Genomic DNA, 22,065 nt, shown 5'->3' on the forward strand with positions numbered 1-22,065 from the left:
AGATACAATTCCCACCACTAGAGTTAATTTCCTCCTCCCCCTCCTCCTCCCCCTCCTCCTCCCCCTCCCCCTCCCCCTCCTCCTCCTCCTCCTCCTTCTTTTGCTTCCAGGGTTATTGCTGGGGCTCAGTGCTTCACTATGAATCCACTGCTCCTGGAGGCTTTTTATTCTATTTTATTTGGGGAGATAGAAAGGGAAAGAGGAAGAGAGACACCTTCAGGCCTGCTTCACCACTTGTGAAGGGAACCTGCACGTGGGGAGCTGGGGACTTGAACCCGATCCTTGCACAGGTCCTTGCACTTATCACTGTGAGTACTTAACCTGGTGTGCCACTGCCCACCCCCATGGACAAAATCCTTTATGGGGAGCAGAATGTGGCTTCTGTCATTGCTTCTCCGCTGGACATGGGTGTTGGCAGGTGGACCCACACCCCCAGCCTGTGTCTGTCTGTCCCTAGTGGGGCAGGGCTCTGGAGAGGGGAGGCTCCAGGACACACGGGTGAGGGTGTCTGTCCAGGGAGGTCAGGATGGCGTCATGGTAGCGCTGCAGCTTGGTGGCTAAAAGGTGGTAAGATATAAAGCAGAACAGATGGTTTAATAAATAGGAACCAAAAAGCAGTACTAGAGCAGATGATGTTAGGGGTCTTCATGTGGAAAGAAGCTAGTAAGTCTATTGTAGGTGTGTTTCAAGGGGCTGTGACTTGGGTCGTTTTTGCCTGAGCCTGGCAGCTAAGTAGGGTGCCTCAGGCTCTGCGCTTGCCACCGAGATTATAAACAGCAATGTTGGCAAGCTTCCTGCTCTCTAGAGGAAGATGTGGAAATTAGAAGTTGTAAGTAAAAAGACAGGAAGAGGATGACTGGGGCAGTGAGGGAGAGAATGGCGCTAAGAAGTTAGCTGCCATATAAAGATGGCGACTTCACCGTCTTCAGCCCAGCTTGGATGGACCTTGAAAAAAATCACGTTGAGTGAAACAAGTCAGAAACAGGATGAATATGGGATGATCTCACTCTCAGGCAGAAGCTGAAAAACAAGATCAGAGGAGAAAACACAAGTAGACCCTGAACTGGAATTGGCGTATCGCACCAAAGTAAAAGACTCTGGGGTGGGTGGTGGGGAGAATACAGGTCCAAGAAGGATAACAGAAGACCTAGTGGGGGGTGTGCTGTTATGTGGAAAACTGGGAAATGTTATGCATGTACAAACTATTGTATCTACTGTTGAATGGAAAACATTAATTCCCCAATAAATAAATTAAAAATTAGCTGCCAGAGAAGGAGCTGGCTGAGAAGAATGGTTGGGAAAGGCCTCTGGGCAGAGGTGTCATTGAAGATGAGACCTGGGAGCACTGAGGTGCTTGATAATTTGGTCCATTGGAAAAGCCTGGAATGTTCCAGCACCTGGCGGTGCAGGACTGTGCACTGTCGGGGCGTCAGACCTGCAGCTCAGGAATCCAGCTCCACACGGATTCAACTAGGGGGAGGGAAATGGAGCAACCAGGCAAGGGACCTTGGCACCCTGGGTGGGGCAGACAGCATAAGGGGTTTGCAAACAGACTCTCATGCCTGAGGCTCCAAAGTCCCAGGTTCAGTCACCTGCACCACCAGAAGCCAGCGCTGAGCAGGTGTCGCGAGCAAGATATAAGAGCAAGGACTCACTCGGAGAGCGTGTCGGGTTAAGCAGTAATTCTTTACCTATTCAGATGCCGGAGAAGGACCACACCATTCACACAGCACACAGTCAACCCGATCCCTCTCCTTACTCAGTAGCCGTTTATAGGAAAGGCTCACGACGTGGTCACCAGCCGCTGTGTCGCTGAGCTGATGGTCCTTCAACCGCTGGCGGGACCAGATGAGCGAGGGTCTCTGGGAGTTGGGGAAGCGGCTACTTAGCCTGGCCACTAGCCGCGTGTGCTGGAGTCTCTAGCGGCACCGGCAGCGTCCCAGTCAGTAACGGTGAAGGCACTTCATCCGGCTGGTTTCTGAGCCTCTACTGACACCAGCTTGCCTCTGGGTTTAAGGTCACATCTCCATCGGCCAGTCAGGTTCAGGTTGACGTCTTATCCTACGTGTACATACGTCTCTGTCTTTATCACACTATGCAGACGCACTATGGTTACTATGGCTACTAGGGTTACATGTTCACAGCACAGCTCTGGGGAAAAAAAAAAGAGCCTTAGAACCACTCAGGCAATGGAATGAAACAGCCAAACACATTTATTGGGGCATGTTTATACAGCATTTTCTGACAAACTTACCCATGAATTTGCATCCTCCCTCCAATTATGTAATTATTTGTCTTATTGGTCTGACAGTCTCTTACTCTAATCTAGCCTGGGAGAAGGTCAGGGGCAGCTACCGGTGGGCTCTTCAGCACGTAGCACACTGAGAACTTCCTCAGCTGTTTGAGCCCACACAGCACCACGTGCTCATGGAGCACGATGCAGGAGATGCCACCGACAGCCGCACAGTATGTGCCACGGTCTCCCTCAGAATGCTGACCTGGGGCTCTCCACCACTTGTCTCCGGGCCCAGTCTCCCTCACTGGAGGCTCTCCCTGGAGGTAACCCCACTCAGTAGACAAAGCGATTCTGTGAACTGCTAAACTGATTTTTCTCCCTAAAGCACTTCTCAGCTTTGGCTTATGGTGGTGGGGGATTGAACCTGGGACCGCGGAGCCTCAGGCTTGAGTCTGTTTGCATAACCATTAAGCTATCTATCCCACCCTTGATGCCACTCTTTATAACATCCCTGAACAAGAGATAGTGTTAGTGGGGTGGGATATGGGTGAGGACCCCTGAAGACAGAGAAAAGAATATTCCTCAAAGCTCTACTGACATATGATTTTTTAATAGAGACTAAGAATTCAAGTCCCCAGCTCCCCACCTGCAGGGGGGGTGTCACTTCACAAGTGGTGAAGCAGGTCTGCAAGTGTTTCTCTCTCTCTCTCTCTCTGTCTCCCCCTCCTCTCTCCATTTCTATCTTCCCTGTCCAATAAAATGGAGTAGTGAATTCACAGTTCTGGCACTGAGCCCCAGCGATGAACCTGAGGCAAATAAATAAATAAAAATATAACAATATAGAGAAAAGATACAGAGGCAGAGAGCGTGGAAGGGAGCACAGCACGGCAGTGAAGTGGGCATCACGCTTGGACCTGGTAGGGCACAGGACAAAGGGGCACAGTGCCCCAGCAGGCTACACCACTGGCCCAAGAGGCGTTTATTCTGAGATAAGCCTGAGTGCCCAGCTCTGCTCAGATGCGCCACAGCTGGTGCTGGGTTTGAACCTGTGACTTCTGGGACCTCCGGCAGGTAAAGTCTGTGCTCTCACAGGCTGAGATGTCTTTCCTAGCTCACAGAATGTTCAGCAGTTTTCTGCACCACAGGACACCTGAAAGGTTCCTGAATGTTCTCTGCTTTTGTTCCTTATCTGAGAAGATGCTGTCTTGTTCCTGAGCCTCCCCAGGCCTGTGAGTCGGCACTTCAGCCTACTCCCTGCACTGAACAGGAAGCTCCTTCTCCCAGGATGTCCAGGGGGGTCATGCTCCACCCATCAGTCTCCACTTTCACACTTTACTCCTGTTTTTACTTTTAAGTGGAAAATAAAAAGTATCTCCAGGGTCAGGAATCTCCACTGTGAGACAACTCTGGGAGAAAGGAGGAGGAGGAGGAGAAGAGGAAGAAGAGAAGGAGGAGGAGGAGGAAGGAGGAGGAGAAGAAGAGGAAGAAGAGAAAAGGGAAGAGGAAGAAGAGGAGGAGGAAGAAGAGGAAAAGGAAGAAGGAGAGGAAGAGGAAGAAGGGGAAGAGGAAGGAGAAGAAGAAGGAAGAGGAAAAGAAGAGGAGGAGGAGGAAGGAGAAGGAAAAGAAGAGGAAGGGGAAGGAGGAGAAGGAGGAGGAGGAGGAGAAGAAGAAGAGAAGAAGAATAAGAAGAGGAGGAGGAGGAAGAGGAGAAGAAGAAGAAGAGGAGGAAGAGGAGGAGGAGGAGGAGAAGGAGAAGAAGAGAAGAAGAAGAGAAGAAGAAGTAGAGAAGAATAAGAAGAGGAGGAGGAGAAAGAGAAGAAGAAGAAGAAGAGGAGGAGGAGGAAGAGGAGGAGAAAGAGGAGGAGGAGGAAGAGGAGGAGGAGAAGAAGAAGTAGAGAAGAAGAGGAGGAGGAGGAGGAGAAGAAGAAGAGGAGGAGGAGAAGAAGAAGAAGAGGAGGAGGAGGAGAAGAAGAAGAGGAGGAGGAGGAGAAGAAGAGGAGGAGGAGGAGAAGAAGAAGAGAAGAAGAAGAAGTAGAGAAGAATAAGAAGAGGAGGAGGAGGAAGAGGAGAAGAAGAAGAAGAGGAAGAGGTGGAGGAGAATAAGAAGAATAAGAAGAGGAAGAGGAGGAGGAGGAGAATAATTATAAGAAGAAGAAGTAGAGAAGAATAAGAAGAAGAGGAGGAGGAGGAAGAGGAGAAGAAGAAGAAGAGGAAGAGGAAGAGGAGGAGGAGGAGGAGAAGAGGAGGAAGAGGAGAAGAAGAAGAGGAGGAGGAGGAGGAGAAGAAGAAGAGAAGAAGAAGAAGTAGAGAAGAATAAGAAGAAGAGGAGGAGGAAGAGGAGAAGAGGAGGAAGAGGAGGAGAAAGAGGAGGAGGAAGAGGAAGAGGAGGAGGAGGAGGAGAAGAAGAAGAAAAGAAGAAGAAGAATATAGAAGAAGAGGAGGAGGAGGAGGAGAAGGAGGAGGAGGAGGAAGAGGAGGAGGAGAAGAAGAAGAAGAAGAAGGAGAAGGAGAAGGAGAAGGAGTTAAGGAGAAGGAGAAGAAGAAGAAAAGCTTGCTCAGTTCAAGTCAGAACATGACTTCTCAGTGCCTGGTGCTGGTTTCTGTCTCTCAGAGCTGCTGGATCAGCTGTGAAGCCTTTTCTCTTTTCTCCTCAAAGTCTTTCAGGAATTTGGAGTGAGAGGCCTAAAGTGGAGAGCCCACTTGCCAACACCAAACCCAGATCCTTGGGCATGGAGCTATGAGCCCTTCACCGCATGTGCAGCTGCCCGGCCCCCATGTCACCTGCAGTAATCGGTGGGTCTCCTCCCAGGTGGCGCCTGGCAACATGATGACAATAGTCAACAGAATCACACTGCCTGTGTTGGGAGCCCTTACCCCGCACAAAGGGACAAATGTCCCTTACTAGAGCTACCCGCGTCCCAGAAGGGTCACAGTGTCTGCTTCACATCCACCGTCTGGCGTCCTGGCTGCCTCGCTGGTGTGGGGTTCCCACAGTGAGCAAGGTGTAGCCATTTCTGCCTGGACTATCTCCTCTAACAAGAATGTCTTCCTTGGTGTTCATGTCCTGGTGGGCTCCCATCTACCTTTCCCCCTCTTTGAGTTTTCACTTCGATACTAAACACCTTTCGCAATGTGCACTCATCTCTGTCACTCTAACTGCAGACCTGCTGGTCTCTACTCACCAGGGAATCTCTCTCCATTCCCTCTCCCTCCAGAACCTGGCAAGCCACCTCCCACTTCCTGTCTCTGTCTGTGATTTTTGACTATTCTTAGTAGCCACTGCCCGCAGAATGACACAGCAGTTGTCTTTTGGTGCCTGGCTTGCTTCCCTAAGGGTCACAGCTGTGACGGTTCTCTGGCTGCAGTAGACTGTGCAAGGCCCTTCCTGGTCAGGCTGATGGCTGCTGCTGTCTTTACCTCTTGCTTATCCCAACACCAGCTGGTGCATAGTTGACTACCTTCTGCATTTTGCCTATTCTAAACAATGCTGTTTTGGGCATGGGTTTGCAGATGTCTCTTAAAGACATTGCTTTTTTTTTTTTTTTTTTTAGTGTATACTCCCTTGAATCACTGGGTCATTTGATAATTCTACTTTTAATGTTTTTGAGAAATCACAATACCGTTTTCACACTGGCTATAACTTTGTACATTCCTACCAACAATGCATAAGAAGGGGTCTGAATATCTCCATTACATTATTTTTATTCTTTTCCTTTTTATATAAAGATAGAGAGAAATCAAGAAGGCATATACATATACATATACATATACATATACATATACATATACATATACATATACATATACATATACATATACATATACAGTCAGGAAATTGTTAAACCAGCTCCCCCTGTATTCCTGATACTATGGCCTATCTACATAATCATTGTTTTGCCTGAAAGATCCCCACCCATTCCATTCCTTTGATCTTTCTTTCAAGACCCTCCCTGCCTCCAGGGTATCATTAATCCCATCAGTTAAAACCTTTGCAACAGTTGCTAAGGAAGTTTCTACCTTTCCAGCGCCCTTTTGCCTTTCTCCACCCCTTTCCTAGCCATTTCCATTTCCGACTTGTCACTTCCGGGTCTGGCCTTTAAAAGCCTTGCTCTCTGATCAATAAAGACATTGCATTGCCACTCCGCCACGAGTTCGAGTCATCTCTCCCACGTCGCTGAGTGAGTAGCAGCCCAGGCTGGCTCCAGTCACATTCTCTCCAACCCAGAGAGCACACACCCGGGAAGAGGCACCTCCACGCTAGCCCAGCATATATATATATATAGATAGATAGATAGATAGATAGATAGATAGATAGATAGATAGATAGATAGGGGGGGGGAGAGGGAGAGGGAGGGACCTGCAGCATGGCTTTACCACTCATGAAACTTCCCCCCGAAAGTAGGGGCTGGGGGCTTGAACCTGTAGCATGTGCACTGAGTTGAGTACTCAACCATCTGCCCCCTCCCTTTTCTTTTTAGATAGAGACAGATAGTTTGAGAGGAGGAGGGAGAGAAGACAGAGAATCATAAATTGATAAAATGTACATTCTCCAAATCTCTCCCTCTCCCCTCCCCCCAAAAAGGAAAAGGAATAAAGAAGGAAAGAAACCGCAATGCCAAAGTGTGTCTCTGATGCAGTGAGCCTGACTTGAACCCGGGCCACGTAGTAGCGGGCCAGGACCCCGTTCTGCTGTGCGGCTTCACCTCCCCCACCCATTCCTAGGCTCAGTGCCCTCAGGGGTCACCACACTCCAGAACACCCCTCGGCATCTCATCCTGGGTGGCTGCCCTGTTGGGCTTCCACAGGAGTTTCTGAGCCAGTGCTGTGGACTAGGCTCTGAGCTCAGCGCCGGAAACACAAGGTTTCAAAAGAGATGAGCTTTCTGCTCAGAGTCCTCAGTGTCCCCTCATGGGTCAAGGTGTGGAGAAATGAGGACTCAAGCTCGAAGGCGGGAATCTTCTCTTGGTCTTGTTTTTGTATGGCGTTGTACATTCATAATAAACAGTGGAGGGAGAAAATAGATGGATGGCAGGCGGGGCAAAGGACAGCAGTGACAGGGGCCAGGTGGTGGCACACCTGGTTGAGTGCACACATCACAGTGCACAAGGACCTGGGTTCAAGCCTCTGTCACACCTGCAGAGGGGGAGCTTCACGAGCAGTGAAGCAGGGCTGCAGGGGTCTCTCTCCCTGGCCCCCCTTTTTATAATAATTTCAATTTCTGGGACTCCTCAGGGGACTTAATGGCCAAGTTTAATGAAATGAGGGCCTGTGAGGGCTGGAAAGAGCGGCTTCTCTAGCTGTCCCAGGAAAGGGAGGAAGAGGAGAGGGAGATCAGAAGGCAGAAGACAAGGAAACTCACCGAAAATTGTACCTGTGGGGTCAGAGACGGGGCATCTCTGTCTCTCTCCCTCTCTACCTCCCCCTCCTCTCTCAGTTTCTTTCTGTCCTATTCAATCAAATGGAAAAAATGGCCTCTAGGAGCAGTGGGGTCACAGGGCCAGGCACCAAACCCCAGTGATAACCCTGGGGAAAAGAAAAAAAAAACCTTCTAGAAAGTTACCTGTCATTGCATTATTTGGCCATTGTCCTTTCTTTTTCTTTCCTATTTTCTTTTTTTTATTTTAATTTATTTTCTCACCACTCCCATCACCAAAGCTCTGTGTCCCCACCCCCACTCCACATATAACCACTGTAGTTCTCCCAGTCTTAATATAGGCTGAGGCTTTGTTTTTGTTTTTCACACTCGTATACTGGATTCCGTACATGCCACATGAATGGTCTACAGTGCCCTTCAGCTCCTTAACTGGCGTCACTGAGCATCAACTTTTCCAGTTCCGTCCACTTTATCCCAAAGTGGGTACAAGCTCACCTTTTTTGTTGCTGCATACTACTCTGCTGAGTATCTGCCCCATAACATTTTTCTCCAGTCTTCTGTGGAAGGCCATGTCGGTTGTTTCTTTCCCTAGTCTCTGCCAGAGCACCGCTCAGCTCTTGCTTATGGTGATGAAGGGGACTGAGTCTAGGACTTGGAAGCCTCAGGCAGGACTCACTTATTCCTCACTCCTGTTAGCCTCGAGATGATATCTTTCCGACCCAGGACTTGAACCCAGGACTCACAGCAGAGCTGGATGGAGTCTTCATGCTAATCTAGGAGGCATGCCTCCCTGCCAGTCCTGCTTTGCACAACCCTTACTCACCACAAGCCTCCGGGCCTGCAGACAGCCATCACGCTAACATTTTCCTGTGGCGACTGGCTTGGGCTCACACAGCAACCAAACTCACTTAGCGTTGACTCTGCCTGGACAGTAAGCCTGGTGGTTTTCCCTTTAGCTGAGGGGAGACTTGGATGGGGGACTTAGGTGACCAGAGGGAGGTACGAGCTGGCTTGGGGAGACAAGGGGTCTTTCACAGACTCACGAGTCACCCTGGCCTGGAAGCAAAGGAAAACTGGTCTGCCAGACTGGAAACCACGGGGCACAGCCTCCAGCCTGGGAGGGGGTGGTGCCCAGCTGCTGAGTCTGTCCCTGGGCAGGAGCTGTGGGCCACAAGGCAGAGGCCCCGAGTGATGGGCGGGTGAAGAGACCTGTGCCCAGCGGGGCCTCTGGGCCTCTGGTCTGTCAAGGGATAGAACCCTGGGTCTGTCAAGGGATAGAACCCTCGGGGTGTCTCCCCCATAGCTGGGACAGGCCAGGTGAAGAAGGAGCCGGAGGCCAAGAATCTGGGTCTTGAGGGAGCAGAAGCAGCGGGCTCCTGGGAATCTTGGCACTGACCCAGGCAGGGGTGGGAGGCGGCTCCAGCCCTTAAAACCACAGCGTCGGCCTCTGCCTCTCCTCCGGGCCTCAGGACAGAGCCCAGCTCGCCGGTGAGGAGTCTGTTCTGGGGCACTGTTGCTGGAAGTGTTGGGTGGCGGGGGTCCCCGGTTGACCTGGTGGAGGGGAGCGGGTAGAGGTGAGGCTTTGAGAGGAGGGCCACCCCCAGGGCCTCCCTCCAGGTCCTCCTCCGAGCCTAGCCTGCCAGCAAGGTCCTCTTCACTCTCAGCAAGCGGGAGACGCCCTCTGGGCTGGGGTGGCATGGGGGATGGTCCCAGATGCCAGGGGGCTGCATGTGGCCTTGGAGGCCCTGCCCCTCCGGTGAGCCAGTGGCCTGCAGCCCCCCTGCTTCCAGCCGTCCGTCAGCCTGTCTCCATCTCTCATCACTGCTGCCACTGTTCCTCTCTCAAATTATCTCTCTGCCTTTTGTGGTTGCTGGATAAAAACAGCCACACCACATCCTCGGCTGCGCTCCACTGACTGTCTCTTTCCAGCCGGTGGAATAGCTCCCTCTACACTCCTGCTTCCTTCTCTTGAAAATATTTACAGACAGATATACTGATGTCTAGATACAGATAAAAATTAATGCGTGGATGTCACTGGATAGATATAAAGACATAGATAGATAGATAGATAGATACATAGATACATAGATAGATACATAGATAGATAGATAGATACATAGATACATAGATACATAGATACATAGATAGATACATAGATAGATAGATAGATAGATACATAGATACATAGATAGATACATAGATAGATAGATAGATGGATAGATAGATAGATAGATACATAGATACATAGATAGATACATAGATAGATAGATAGATACATAGATACATAGATACATAGATAGATACATAGATAGATAGATAGATAGATAGATAGATAGATACATAGATACATAGATAGATACATAGATAGATAGATAGATACATAGATAGATACATAGATAGATAGATAGATAGATACATAGATACATAGATACATAGATAGATACATAGATAGATAGATAGATAGATAGATACATAGATACATAGATAGATACATAGATACATAGATAGATACATAGATAGATAGATAGATAGATACATAGATACATAGATACATAGATAGATAGATAGATAGATAGATACATAGATACATAGATACATAGATAGATACATAGATAGATACATAGATAGATAGATAGATAGATACATAGATACATAGATAGATACATAGATAGATAGATAGATAGATACATAGATACATAGATACATAGATACATAGATAGATACATAGATAGATAGATAGATGGATAGATAGATAGATAGATAGATAGACAGACATTAGAGATCTATGAAGATATATAGGTATTCCTGCCTTGTTTTATTTTTAAATGTATTCATTTATTCATTCATTTTTACTACCAGGGCGCTGCTCAGCTCTGTCTGGCTTCCGGTGGTGCTGGGGATTGAACCTAGAACCTTTGGAGCCTCAGGCATGATAATCTTTGCATATCTGTCAGTCTGTCTCCCCTGTTTTATGCTTTACCCAGAGCAGTGCTCTGGCTTATGGTGTCAGGAATTGAACTTTGGATCTCAGAGCCTCAGGCATGAAAACCTTTTTTATGAACCGTGATGCTATCTCCCTACCCAAAGTTTCTTTTGTAGTCTCTCAGTCTGCGTGGGGTCCACACACGACTCCCTGCTTGCCTGGTCCATGCCCCAAGAGTGCTGTGAAATGCCCCTGGGGTCTGCGGTTTCTCCAGGTATGGCAGAGACAACAGATCGGAAAAGGTTGCCTCTTAAAAGAAAGGGTTTTTTTAAATTTTTTTTTTACTACCTTTATTTATTTATTGGCTAGATACATCCAGCAATCAAGAGGGAAGGGAGAGGCAGAGAAGGAGAGAGACAGAGAGACCCCTGCAGCCCTGAAGCCCCACTCGTGAAGCTTTCCCCCTGCAGGTGAGGACCGGGGGCTTGAACCAGGTCCTTGCTCACTGTAAGGTGCGCTCAGCCAGGTGTGCCACCGCCCGGCCCCGTTAAGAGAGTTTTTACAAAAGCACAGTTTCCAAGCCAAGAGGACAAGCCACATGAGGAACACGGGGTCCATCAGAGGACAAAGGAGCGAGAGCAGGGCCCAGAGCTCCTGTGAGTCTCAGCCAGGTGAGACAGGAAGGCAAACTTTTGGGCCGGCTCTCAGGTGATCCCTGCTTGGTTCTGGCCCTGTGGAGACTGAGGACAAGGGAATGGCTTCCAGTATGGAGGCCAGGTCAAGGGGGTGGCTGGGCACCTGGGCTCCCTTCTGGACTGTTTGGTTTAGGGGTCTGGGCAGTAGCACAGCCAGTCAAGCACACCCAGTACTAAGCGCAAGGCCGGCTGTCAAGGACCTGGGCTTGAACCCTGTCTCCCCAGCTGTGGGCGGGGGGGGGGGTGCTTTATAAGAGTTGAAGCAGGGCTGCAGGTGTCTGTATTTCTCTCCCTTTCTCTGTCTCCCCCTCCTCACTCAGTTTCTCTCTGTCCTGTCCAATAAAATGGAAAGAAATAAAAATGCCTCCTTGGACACCCACGTCTCTGCTCTGAGCCTCAGTTTCCTCCTGAGAGGACCCAGGCTCCACCCTCTCAGCCCTGACCCTCAGAGGGCAGGTGCCATGTGAGCAGCTTCAGCGATACCACCTTCTAGGTGACTGGCAGGGCTCAAGAGACCACAGGCACATCCTAGGTGCCCAGTCCTAGTAGTTGGCCTCTTCTGCTTGTCACTGCTCCAGAGAGCAATTGAGACACAGCTGGAAGAGCGGTGCCCAGGGCCTTTTCCTCAGCTCTTTAGAGACTTCAGAGCAGAGGCCCTGGGTTGACAGAGGCCTCAGGAATGTGTTTGCAGTTCAGAGGAGTTTCTGGGCATAGAATGGCCAGGCCAGTCCGGGAGCCAGGGACCCCGGCGAGTTAGAGGTGGGTATTTGGAGCTAGACACTAGGTGGTGCCGGGACTTGGGACAGAAGCCTGGCAGAGGGACCAGAGGATTCAGGGCTTGGAGGAGGCTGGGCACCAAGGGGGAGATGCCTGCAACTGGGGCTCTGGGGTCCCGGAGGACAGGAAGCAAAGCAAGCGGCTGCCAGCGGAGCCTCTGAAAGCCAGTTCCGACCTGGGCACTGACCCTGGGACATGTGGAATTTCCTCTGCCTTGCGGTGTGGTGTTTTTTTTGTTGTTGTTGTTGTTGTTTTTTTAAAACCCTAATCTGTTTGTCAGAGGCAAGTGCTGGGCAGGGAAGCTAGGGCTCCAGTCCAGCAGCAGAGAGAGACTAAAAGCCCAGTCCCCACCCCAGCCCCAGGCAAAGAAGAGTTCCCTGCTGGGAGGAGAGTGGTGGTGCTGGACCTGCAGGTCCCAGGCGGGAATCCTCCTCAGCTCAGCCTGGCTCTGGCTGACGCTGGATCTGGGGACTGAACCCGCGGCCGTCAGAGCCTCAGGCAGGACAGTTTCGCAGAATCACTATGCTATCTACCCTCACCATTTTTTAAAAGTATTTCATTCATATCATTATTTTTGCAGTGCTGGGGCCTCCAATGTGCGATTCTACCACCTCTGAGTGAAATTTTCATTATTTTTATTTCAGGTAGAGGGAGGGAGACAGAGAGGGGCTGGATGGCGGCACACCTGGTTGAGAGCATGTTAGTTACAGGGCTTAGGACCCGGGTTCAAGCTCCCAGTCTCCACCTGCAGGGGGGAAAGCTTCACAAGTGGTGAAGTAGGGTAGCAGGTCTCTCTCTCTTTCTCTCTCTTTTCTCTCTCTCTCTCTCTCTTTCCTTCTATCTCTCTCTTTTTTTTTTTTAACCAGAGCACTGTTCAGCTCTGGTTTATGGTGGTGCTGGGGATTGAACCTGGGACTTTGGAGACTCAAGCCTGAGGGTTCTTTTGTATAAACGTTATGCTATCTACCCTCTGCCCAGTATCTCTGTCACTCACTTCCCTCTTGATTTCTGACTGTCTCTACCTGGGGGTGTCTCAGTCTGGAAGAGAAAAGTGCATCTGCCCAACTTAGGTCCTCAGGACAACACAGGAAAGGCAGTGTGGAATAAAGGTTCAGATAAGAAGGAGGCAGGCCTTCAAAAATGTCTGTCTCTGTGTGCCCCTGGGTCCAATCACCAATTACTTCCTCTCTGCAAGGTCTCTTTCTTTCTTACTTTCTTTTCTTCCTTTTTTCCTTCCTTCCTTCCTTCCTTCCTTCCTTCCTTCCTTCCTTCCTTCCTCCTTCCATTTTTCTTTCTAGGGTCTGGTGCCAGCACTATGAATCCACTGCTCTTGTGGCCATTTTTCCCCCTTGTTTTTCGTTCCATTTTATTTGACAGGACAGAGAGAAATTGAGAGAGGAACGGGGAGGGAGAGAGGGAGAGAAAGAGAGACACCCGCAGACCTGCTTGGCCGCTTATGAAGCGTCCCCTCTGTAGGTGGGGAGTCGGGGGCTCGAACCCTGGTCCTTGCGTGTGGTAGTCTGTGGGCTTACCCGGTGCGCCACTGACCATGCCACCTCCTTGTTGTTTCCTATCAGAGGCCTGCTCAGCTCCGGCTTGTGGCAGTGCTGGGTTTGAGCCTGGGACCTCAAGACCTCAGCAGGAAAGCCTTTGGCATGAACCCCTGCGCCGTCTCACTGACAGACTCTGTCTTGGCTTTCTGCCGGGGTCTTCTGCCCTGGGGGCTGCATCAGGCCCCTCGCCACCGAAACTCCCCCGTTTGATAGTCGCCCCTGTTTCTCTGTGGCAGCTCAGGCAGAGGCGGTTGGCCGGGACGTCCGCAATGCCCTCGGTGCTGCCCTGCTTCACGTGCCCTTGCGGGCAGCCTGGAAGATCCGTGTCTTGTGTGGCCAGGGCTGCCCATGCACCGCCCAGCACGAGAGGCTGGGGTAGGGACACCAGGTGGGAGGGGTCTGGAGAGCCACCAGGGTGTCTCCTGACCGGCGTGTCACGGGATATGTTTTCCCTTCCAGAACCCCGGCCATGAAGGGCCTCCTCACCCTGGTCTGGCTGCTGGCCTGCAGTGAGTGTCCCCGGCGCCCGAGCCTGTGACTGTCCAGCCCCCCGGGGACGGACGTGCAGAGGGAAGAAGACTGGCCTTTGAGGCCATGCAGACTTGCATTGGGGGCATCGCGGTGCAGCTGCTGTGCCGGGGAGCAGAGGCCCCAGTCTCCCACGTCAGCCTCCTCCTCTAACCCAGGGCCACCTCCAGTCAGCGGCAGGGCTGTGACCCCAGGATGGTATCAAAAGGCAGAAGGCCTCACGTGGCCTGGAGGCAAGGCGGAATTTTAGCGGTGGTGGCGGTGCTGTGCTGGCTGGAGGTCACACGGCAAGGCTGACTGCTTGCTGCAGGGCTAACCTGGGGCTTGGTGCCGGCCTGCAAACCCGCAGCTCCTCTCGCCCATTTTTCCCATTTATGGAAAGACAGAGAGAAAGTGAGAGAGGAGGAAGAGATAGAGAAGGAGAGGGACAGAGACACCCACAGCTCTGCTTCAACCCCCATGAAGCTTCCCTGCTGCTGGTGGGGAGCCAGGGCTTGAACCCGGATCTTTGCACAGGACATTTGCTTAGTACTGTGTGCACTTAAGTAGGTGAGCCACCAACGAAGGCTGACTTTTTATTGAGATGCTAAGCAAAGTAAAATAAAAGACAATCTCCAAATGTAGACATTTTATTCCATGGTTCCAGGGTCATGTCTTCTCAGGACGCACACTCATACACGCACACAAACACACTCACACACACACACTCACACATGCACACACTAACACACTCACACTCACTCTCACAAACACACACACACTCTCACACATGCACCCACAAACACACACTCGCTCACACTCACACACACACTCACACATGCACACACTAACACACTCACACTCACAAACACACACACGCACACAAAAACACACTCACTCTTACACACAGTCACACACACACTCACACACATTTATACACACACACTCACACATACATACACACACTTATACACACTCACACATACATGCACATACATATTCACACACTCACACATACACGCATGCACATACATGCACACACATTCACACACACATATTCACACACTCACACATACATGCATGCACACACACACACTTACACACACTCACACATACACATATACACACACTCACACATACACTCACACACACACACACACACACACACACACACACACTCACACCCTGCCTCTGGGGGTGTCTGCCCAGCCCCTGCCACCTGTGACCACAGACACAACCTCTGCAGGCTGCCTAGTCTCTGGTGTCTTGACAGTCCCTGGAGGCCCTGTGGGCAGTGACTGAGTGGCCCCTGCTGTACTGCAAGCCGGCCAACCTCGGCCCTCCAACCTCGGCCTCCATCCTGTGAGGTGAGGGCACCAGCCTCTGCGACTGTCAGGTCACATCCTGCTGGAAAGCAGCGGAGGGAGAGGCCACGGGCTGCTCCGCAGACGCCTGTCCCATAATCACACCGACCGTGTCTGGTCATCCGCAAGCACCCACATGCTCAGATCATGCGTCCTTTTTTGACTTTTGGAATTTTAAGTGATTTATTTAAATTTTTAATGAAAACATCACCATAACTATGCCATTCACGATCACAGAACATTAAAACACATGTCAAAATGTTCAGGGAGACACTTTAGATGAAGTGTGGTGACATGAGGAACACTGGACTACTACACGAAACTGCCTCACAGACTTGCCACCATGAAGGTAGCTACACCGTTTTATGTCCGTCCTCGTGACAACTGCAGGAAGGACGGAGTTATCTCAGACCCTGCTTTCACAGACGGGGAAACCAGGGCTTGGAAAGATCGAGTGACTGATCCTCGTTCCCTATGAGTTAGCAGCAGAGTCAACAAGTGAAGCCAGCCTGGGCCTCCTTTCCAAAGTCGGGACTTCTAGCCACTTTTCCATCACCGCCTTCCTTGTTTCTCTTCCACTAGAAGGAAGAACAGTTGCGGTGGGGTTTATCCAGCTCCCAGGACAGGAGAAAGGACTGGAGCATGCTGGGAAAGGGCTCTGGGTCTGGGCAGGTGCTCTGGGTCTGGGCAGGTGCAATGGTCCTCTGGGCAGGTGCGCTGGGTCTGGGCAGGTGCTCTGGTCCTCTGGGCAGGTGCGCTGGGTCTGGGCAGGTGCTCTGGGTCTGAGCAGCTGCTCTGGGTCTGGGCAGGTGCTCTGGGTCTGGGCAGGTGCACTGGTCCTCTGGGCAGGTGCCCTTGTCCTCATCGGGGGCTGTCTTCTAGCTGTACCAGCTGTGCCTGGGAGCCTGCTAGACCTGAAGTCCATGATCGAGGAAGTGACGGGAAAGAGCGCCCTGTCTCACTACGGCTTCTACGGCTGCTACTGTGGCTGGGGCGGCCGTGGGGCCCCCAAGGATGGTACTGACTGGTGAGCTGGGCCCCTCGCTGACGGCTGTGCTGCAGGCTCTGCACCTGCGCTACCCCCCTTGGCCGTGAACATCTGGAAGACGAGAATTAGAGTCACTTCACAGATAAGAAAACTGATGGGCCGGGCCTTGGCACAGCTGGTTAAGTGCACACACTGTATGCAAGGACTGGCTCCATTTTTCCATTTTTTTGGACAGCACACAGAGAAATTGGGAGAAGAGAGGGAGAGAGAAAGATAGACACCTGCAGACCTGCTCCACAGTCTCTGAAGTGTCTCCCTGCAGGTGGGGAGCCGGGAGCTGGAACCTGGACCCTTGAGTGGGTCCTTGTTTTATTTCTATGTGTGCTTAACCAGGTGTGCCCGCACCCAGCCCCCGGGCCATCTTGCAGCTTGCTCTGTGCTGTGCCTGGCAGCTGTGACCACCTGCTATCTGGGGGTTGGTCGAAGGCTATGGAAACTGTGAGACGGAGCTCTGTTCCCTCACAGGGGCTTCCCCAGGCTGATCTGGAATTCCTCAGGACCCGGTGATTCTTGGGCTCCAGGTGCAACTGTGCCAAGCAGCCAAGACCAAAGAGTACAGTGTCTTCGTGAGCGAGAAATCCCTGTTTTGCTCCCAGTGTGCACCTGGTAGAGACCGTCATGGGTTTTAAAAGGAAAGGAATCTAGATTCTGTTTCTCAACTGAGAGGTGTTCAACTTCTTGGCTTGGGGGTGCTGGTGTGTCCTTCCCACAGTCTGCCACATGAGCAGTTCCGATGCTGCTGACTCGTGACAGACGGGCTGCTGCTGAGTGCTCACAGGGGTTAGAGCCCAGTTATTCCTGGGGCCGGAGCTGGCAGACACCCAAGGAGAGGGAGCTGGGTGGCTTGTGGATGATGGGGTGTGGTCCTCAGAGACCTCGGAAAACACCAGTCCAGATGGCCACACACTGGACTCTAAGGCTGGGACAGCACAGGCTCCTGCAAAGACTCCTGCCAGAGGCTCTGAGGCACCAGCTGGTCCTGCAAAGAGCGGCTCGCAAGTGTGGTCTCATGGAGAACCCAGGTGGGAAACGTAGGTCAGTGGCGGGCAGCCTTATGGAGGAGTGGATGGGTGTTCTTAGTATATGGCTAAGGGGGCAGCCGGAGGCACACCTGCTGAAGCACACGCTGCAGGGCACAAGGACCCTGGTCCCACCTGCAGGGAGAAAGCTTCACGAGCAGTGAAGCAGGGTTGCAGGTGTCTGCCTCTCTCTCTCCCCCCTCCCCTCTTAACTTCTTCCTGCCTCTATCCAATAGTAAATACATAAAATGCTTATCTCTCCTATCTTCCCCTCTGCTCTCGATTTCTGTCTCTATCCAATAATCAATCAAAATATTTCTCTCTCACTTTCTACTTCCCCCTCTCAGTTTCTCTGTCTTTACCCAATAATAAACCAAACTATTGAAAAGAATTAAAGTGACAATAGCAGAGCTGTTGTCGGGCAGCCCCGCTCTGACGCTGTGGTCTATCTACATAACCGTTGCTTTGCCTGAGACCCGCCCTGCCTGCAGGGTGTTGGCTAATCCCACTGGTTAGAACCTTCGCAACAGCTGCCATGGAAGCTTGCTACCTTCCCGCTCTTTTCTCCACCCCCTCTCCTAGCCATATTTCCTTTTCCCACTTGCCACTTCTGGTTAAAGAGATATATAAAGGTGTTGTCTCTGATCAATAAAGGCATTGCTTGGTGTTCCCGCTCTGCCACAAGTCCCTGGTCTCTCTCCCGCATCGCTGAGTAAGCAGCAGCCCAGGTTGGCTCTGGTTGAGTTCTCTGCAACCCAGAGAGCACGTGCCCAGGAAGAAACACCCTCACTCTAGCACAGCAGCTCTGCTATTAGATTCCTTTCTGGCCACAGCCATCACCACGGCGGCCTCTGCTGCACCCAGGACCTGAGTCTCCTGTGTTGCAGGTGCTGCTGGGCACATGACCACTGCTATGGGCAGCTGCAGGAGAAAGGCTGCAACATCTGGACACAGCCCTACAAGTACAGGCTGGCGCGGGGCCTGGTGGCCTGTGGTAAGACTGGCACCCCATTCGGGCCACGGGAGGCGCTTGGCTGCGGTTCTCTGAGGTCTGCTCACCGCAGGAGCCAGCCAGCCAGTCCCGGGAGCCAAGCTGGGGCCCTGGGGTGTCTGCAGCTGCGTCTGCTGCGAAAAGGCCACAGATGCCCGCATACGTGGCGCAGTCCATTTCCCGCCTCCCCCAGTGACCATGGAGCAAGCTTTCGTCTCTGCCGTTTGCAGACGGAGTGAGACTCAGAGCAATGGGTGCACACAGTCAGGGTTGGGAGTCCCGCTCTGGCCCCTCTGAGTCGAAGCTGGGTGTGGTGCCTCCTTGTGAGACCCACAGATTCTCCGGAGGGGCCACGTCCACCACGGCGGGGCTGGGCGCTCAGGGTGGAGTGTGGGCGCCCCCTTGGCCTAGGGCTGCATCTCCCTGGGCTGGCCTCCTCACCTGGGCTGCCGCTGAGCCTCTTCCCCAGCATGTGCTACCCGTGTGGGTCCTGTGTGTGCCTCCCTTGGCAGCTGGGGGCTCCCGGGACAGGACGTGCAGCCAAGGGCTGGACAGATGACTGCAGGCCGGGCGTTGTGTCAGCCTCACACATGCTGACGTCCTCAGCCTCCCTGTGCTGCTGTTCGCAGAGCCGGGGACCTTCTGCCAGATGCGCCTCTGTGCCTGTGACCAGAAGCTCACCTCCTGCCTCAAGAGGAACCTGAGGAGCTACAACCCTCACTACCGCTACTTCCCCAACCTCCTCTGTGTCTAGGCGCCCTTGGCGGGTTCTCTCCAGTCAGGGCTCTGGCAGAGCTCACAGCCTCACCTTGCCGGGCTCCCCAGAGACACTCCAGCTTTGAGCCTCATTCCTCCTGGATGGTTCTGAAGAGCCTGCACGTCAGAGTACTTGGCCTCCGCTTCCCAAGTCACCTGCCTGCTGCTGGGTGCTGCCCTCTGACCCCGCCAGCTGTGTCCCCACTGCCAGCTGTGCTCCCCCAAGGTCTTCTTGGGGAGCTCATTTCCCCCCGACCGCTGCAGTGTCATCGTCAGCCAGTATCACTGACACCCTACAGACTTTTGCTCCCAGTCTGACCAAAGCTGACTCCGTAAATCTGACACGCAAATATGAAATAAAATTCGTGTTCAAGGTTAATAAAAGCCACAAAAGTGTTTTCTGTTTTTAATTTTTGTGTGTTTGTTTTTCCTTTTCATTGACCTTGTTGTTTTATTGTTGGGGTTATTATTGTTGTTATTGATGTCGTTGTTGTTGGATAGGACAGAGAGAAATGGAGAGAGGAGGGGAAGACAGAGAAGGGGAGAGAAAGACAGACACCTGCAGACCTGCTTCACCACCTGTGAAGCAACTCCCCTGCAGGTGGGGAGCCGGAGGCTCGAACCAGGATCCTTAAGCCGGTCCTTGCACCTGTTTTTAATTTTATTTATTTATCACTGGATAGAGACAGAGAGAGGTTGAAAGTGGAGGAGGAGATAGAGAGGGAGAGAGACACCCGCAGCCCTGCTCACCACTCACGAAGCTCTCCCCCTGCAGATGGGGACTGGGAGCTTGAATCCAGGTCCTTGCCCATTGTCCTGTGTCCCTTTAGCCAGGTGAACCAACACCTGGGCCCCCGAATTTTCTCTCCTGTAGGGAATTGCCTGCACTTTTTGCTCTGGACGGAGGCACTGAGGCCAGCATTGGTCCTGTTATCTCAGAAGTAGAAGACTCAGCAAACACAAGCTTTTCTGAGGTGAAATTCCTTCTTCCTTGGGCTCACTTGCTTCTCGTTGGGAGGTGGGAGGCAGATGATGTCCAGGTCAGAGAGCCCGTCAGACTCCCCAGTGCAGAGTCTCTAACTTTCAGGACTTTAACGATTAAACTGGGAGCCCAGTGGTGCACCTGGTTGAGTGCACACATTACAGTGCACAAGGACCTGGGCTCAAGCCCCCAGTCCTCAGCTGTGAGGGAAAGTTTTGTGAGTGGTGAAGCAGGGCTGCAGGTGTCTCTCTGTCTCTCTCCCTCTCTATCTCCCCCTCCCTCTCTCAATCTCTCTCTGTCCTGTCCAATCAAATGGAAAAATGGCCTCCAGGAGCAGTGTGTTTGTAGTGCTGGCACTGAGCCCCTGCGATAACCCTGGAGGCAACAAAACAAACAATGAATTTTGGGGACCAGGAAATGAGAGCAATGAGACTTCTCTTCACTTTCCAGACATCCTATTGAATTTCGCAGCAACCACAGTCCCGGCTCCTGAGAGCAACTGAGGTCAGGTGGTGTGTGTGAACAGGTGCCCGTGTGGCCTGCCTGTGTGTCTGGTTAGTGCATGTCTTCAGAGAACACAGGGATTGAAGTGCCATGCCAGCAAATGCCTTTCAGCTGGGATTGTGCCTGGGTGGGCCGGCCGGCTGCAGGTGCAACTTTACTACGTTCTGTGGGCTGCCCTTCAAAGGGCTTGAGAAACCTCTGCTCACGTGACTTCTCCAGGCCAAGCTGGCTCTCCAGTGGCGGGTGTGTGAGTGTTGCCCTGTCGAAGCCTTAATTATGAGAGTTCTGCGGGCCCCATCCCCTCAGCTCCAAACACTGTGTTGGCTTCAGGCCACGAGTCTCCGAGTGTGTGTTGGCATCGACCCCAGACATTCAATAACTCGCTCGCGTGCGCGGGGGCTGGGCAGGAACAAGGCTGTTTGACGTCTCATCAGACACCAAGTGGAAATCACAGGGAGCTCGTCTTCAAGGGCTTGTAGCTGTGCGTGCTTCCTCACCGTGGGACCTCAGGCCTGTGATTTCATTTCCCGGAGCCTCAGTTTCCTAGGCTGTCAAACGGGCTAATAGCAGCTTCCTCACAGTGGCCAGCAGCGCCTGATAATAGGGTGCACAGACCACCCACTGCAGAGCCTGCCAGTCAGAAGGTCTCCACAAATGGCATTTGTCACAGGAAAGCATCACTGAAGTCAGGCCCACAAGTTTTAATCCTGAACACAGCCCCAGGGGCCTCAGGCTGGAGACCAGGGCGGAAGCCCTCGCCTTGTCCTCCCAGACGTCCCCTGAAGCACCCGCCGCACTGGAAGTGGCCTTTGGTGCTGGCCACTGAGCTGTCTCGCCAGTCCACATCTGGGTATCCTCACACTTCTGTTTTGAACTGAGAATGCAGGCCGGTGTTTTTCTTAATTTTCTGATAGTACTTTTGCTCAGCATGTGCCATCTCCTTCTGTCTTTACAAAAGGTGTGCACAGCTGTGAATTGCTTGTTACCAGACGACAGCTGGGCCCTGCACTGACGAGGCCCTTGGATCTTCTTGTCCTTGAGCCTCAGACACAGTGTCAGTTAGAGAGAATCTCACGTCTTCCACCACGTCCACATCTGACCAAAGTCCCCACACCCACTGACCTGCTCTGAGCAAGACTTCTGCTCAGTCAGCTTAGCCAGAAGCCCCAGGGGAGCACTTTCTGCCACTCATTCTCATGCGCTTTGCTCCCAGCCCTCACCAGCCCTCCCCAGCCCTGCTCATTGCCCCCAGCCCTCCCCAGCCCTGCTCATTGCCCCCAGCACTCCCCAGCCCTGCTCACCATCCCCAGCCCTCCCCAGCCCTGCTCACTGCCCC

General features: G+C 52.1%; 1 protein-coding gene across 2 annotated transcripts; it reads left to right on the plus strand.

The window, feature by feature from the left end:
* Positions 1-8,815: 8,815 nt before the first annotated feature.
* Positions 8,816-19,580, plus strand: PLA2G5 (phospholipase A2 group V). Of its 2 annotated transcripts, none has more exons than XM_007534789.2 (5): positions 8,816-9,098; positions 14,018-14,067; positions 16,312-16,456; positions 18,384-18,490; positions 19,117-19,580. In XM_007534789.2, the coding sequence occupies exons 2-5, from the start codon at positions 14,028-14,030 to the stop codon at positions 19,239-19,241; spliced, it is 417 nt and encodes a 138-aa protein (XP_007534851.2). In that variant the 5' UTR covers positions 8,816-9,098; positions 14,018-14,027; the 3' UTR covers positions 19,242-19,580. The 2 variants fall into 2 exon arrangements, with proteins under 2 accessions (XP_007534851.2, XP_060056931.1); XM_060200948.1 differs by lacking the exon at positions 8,816-9,098 and adding an exon at positions 13,829-13,933.
* Positions 19,581-22,065: the final 2,485 nt, after the last annotated feature.

The sequence above is a fragment of the Erinaceus europaeus genome, chromosome 11, assembly GCF_950295315.1.
Source record: "Erinaceus europaeus chromosome 11, mEriEur2.1, whole genome shotgun sequence".
Lineage (NCBI taxonomy): Eukaryota > Metazoa > Chordata > Mammalia > Eulipotyphla > Erinaceidae > Erinaceus > Erinaceus europaeus.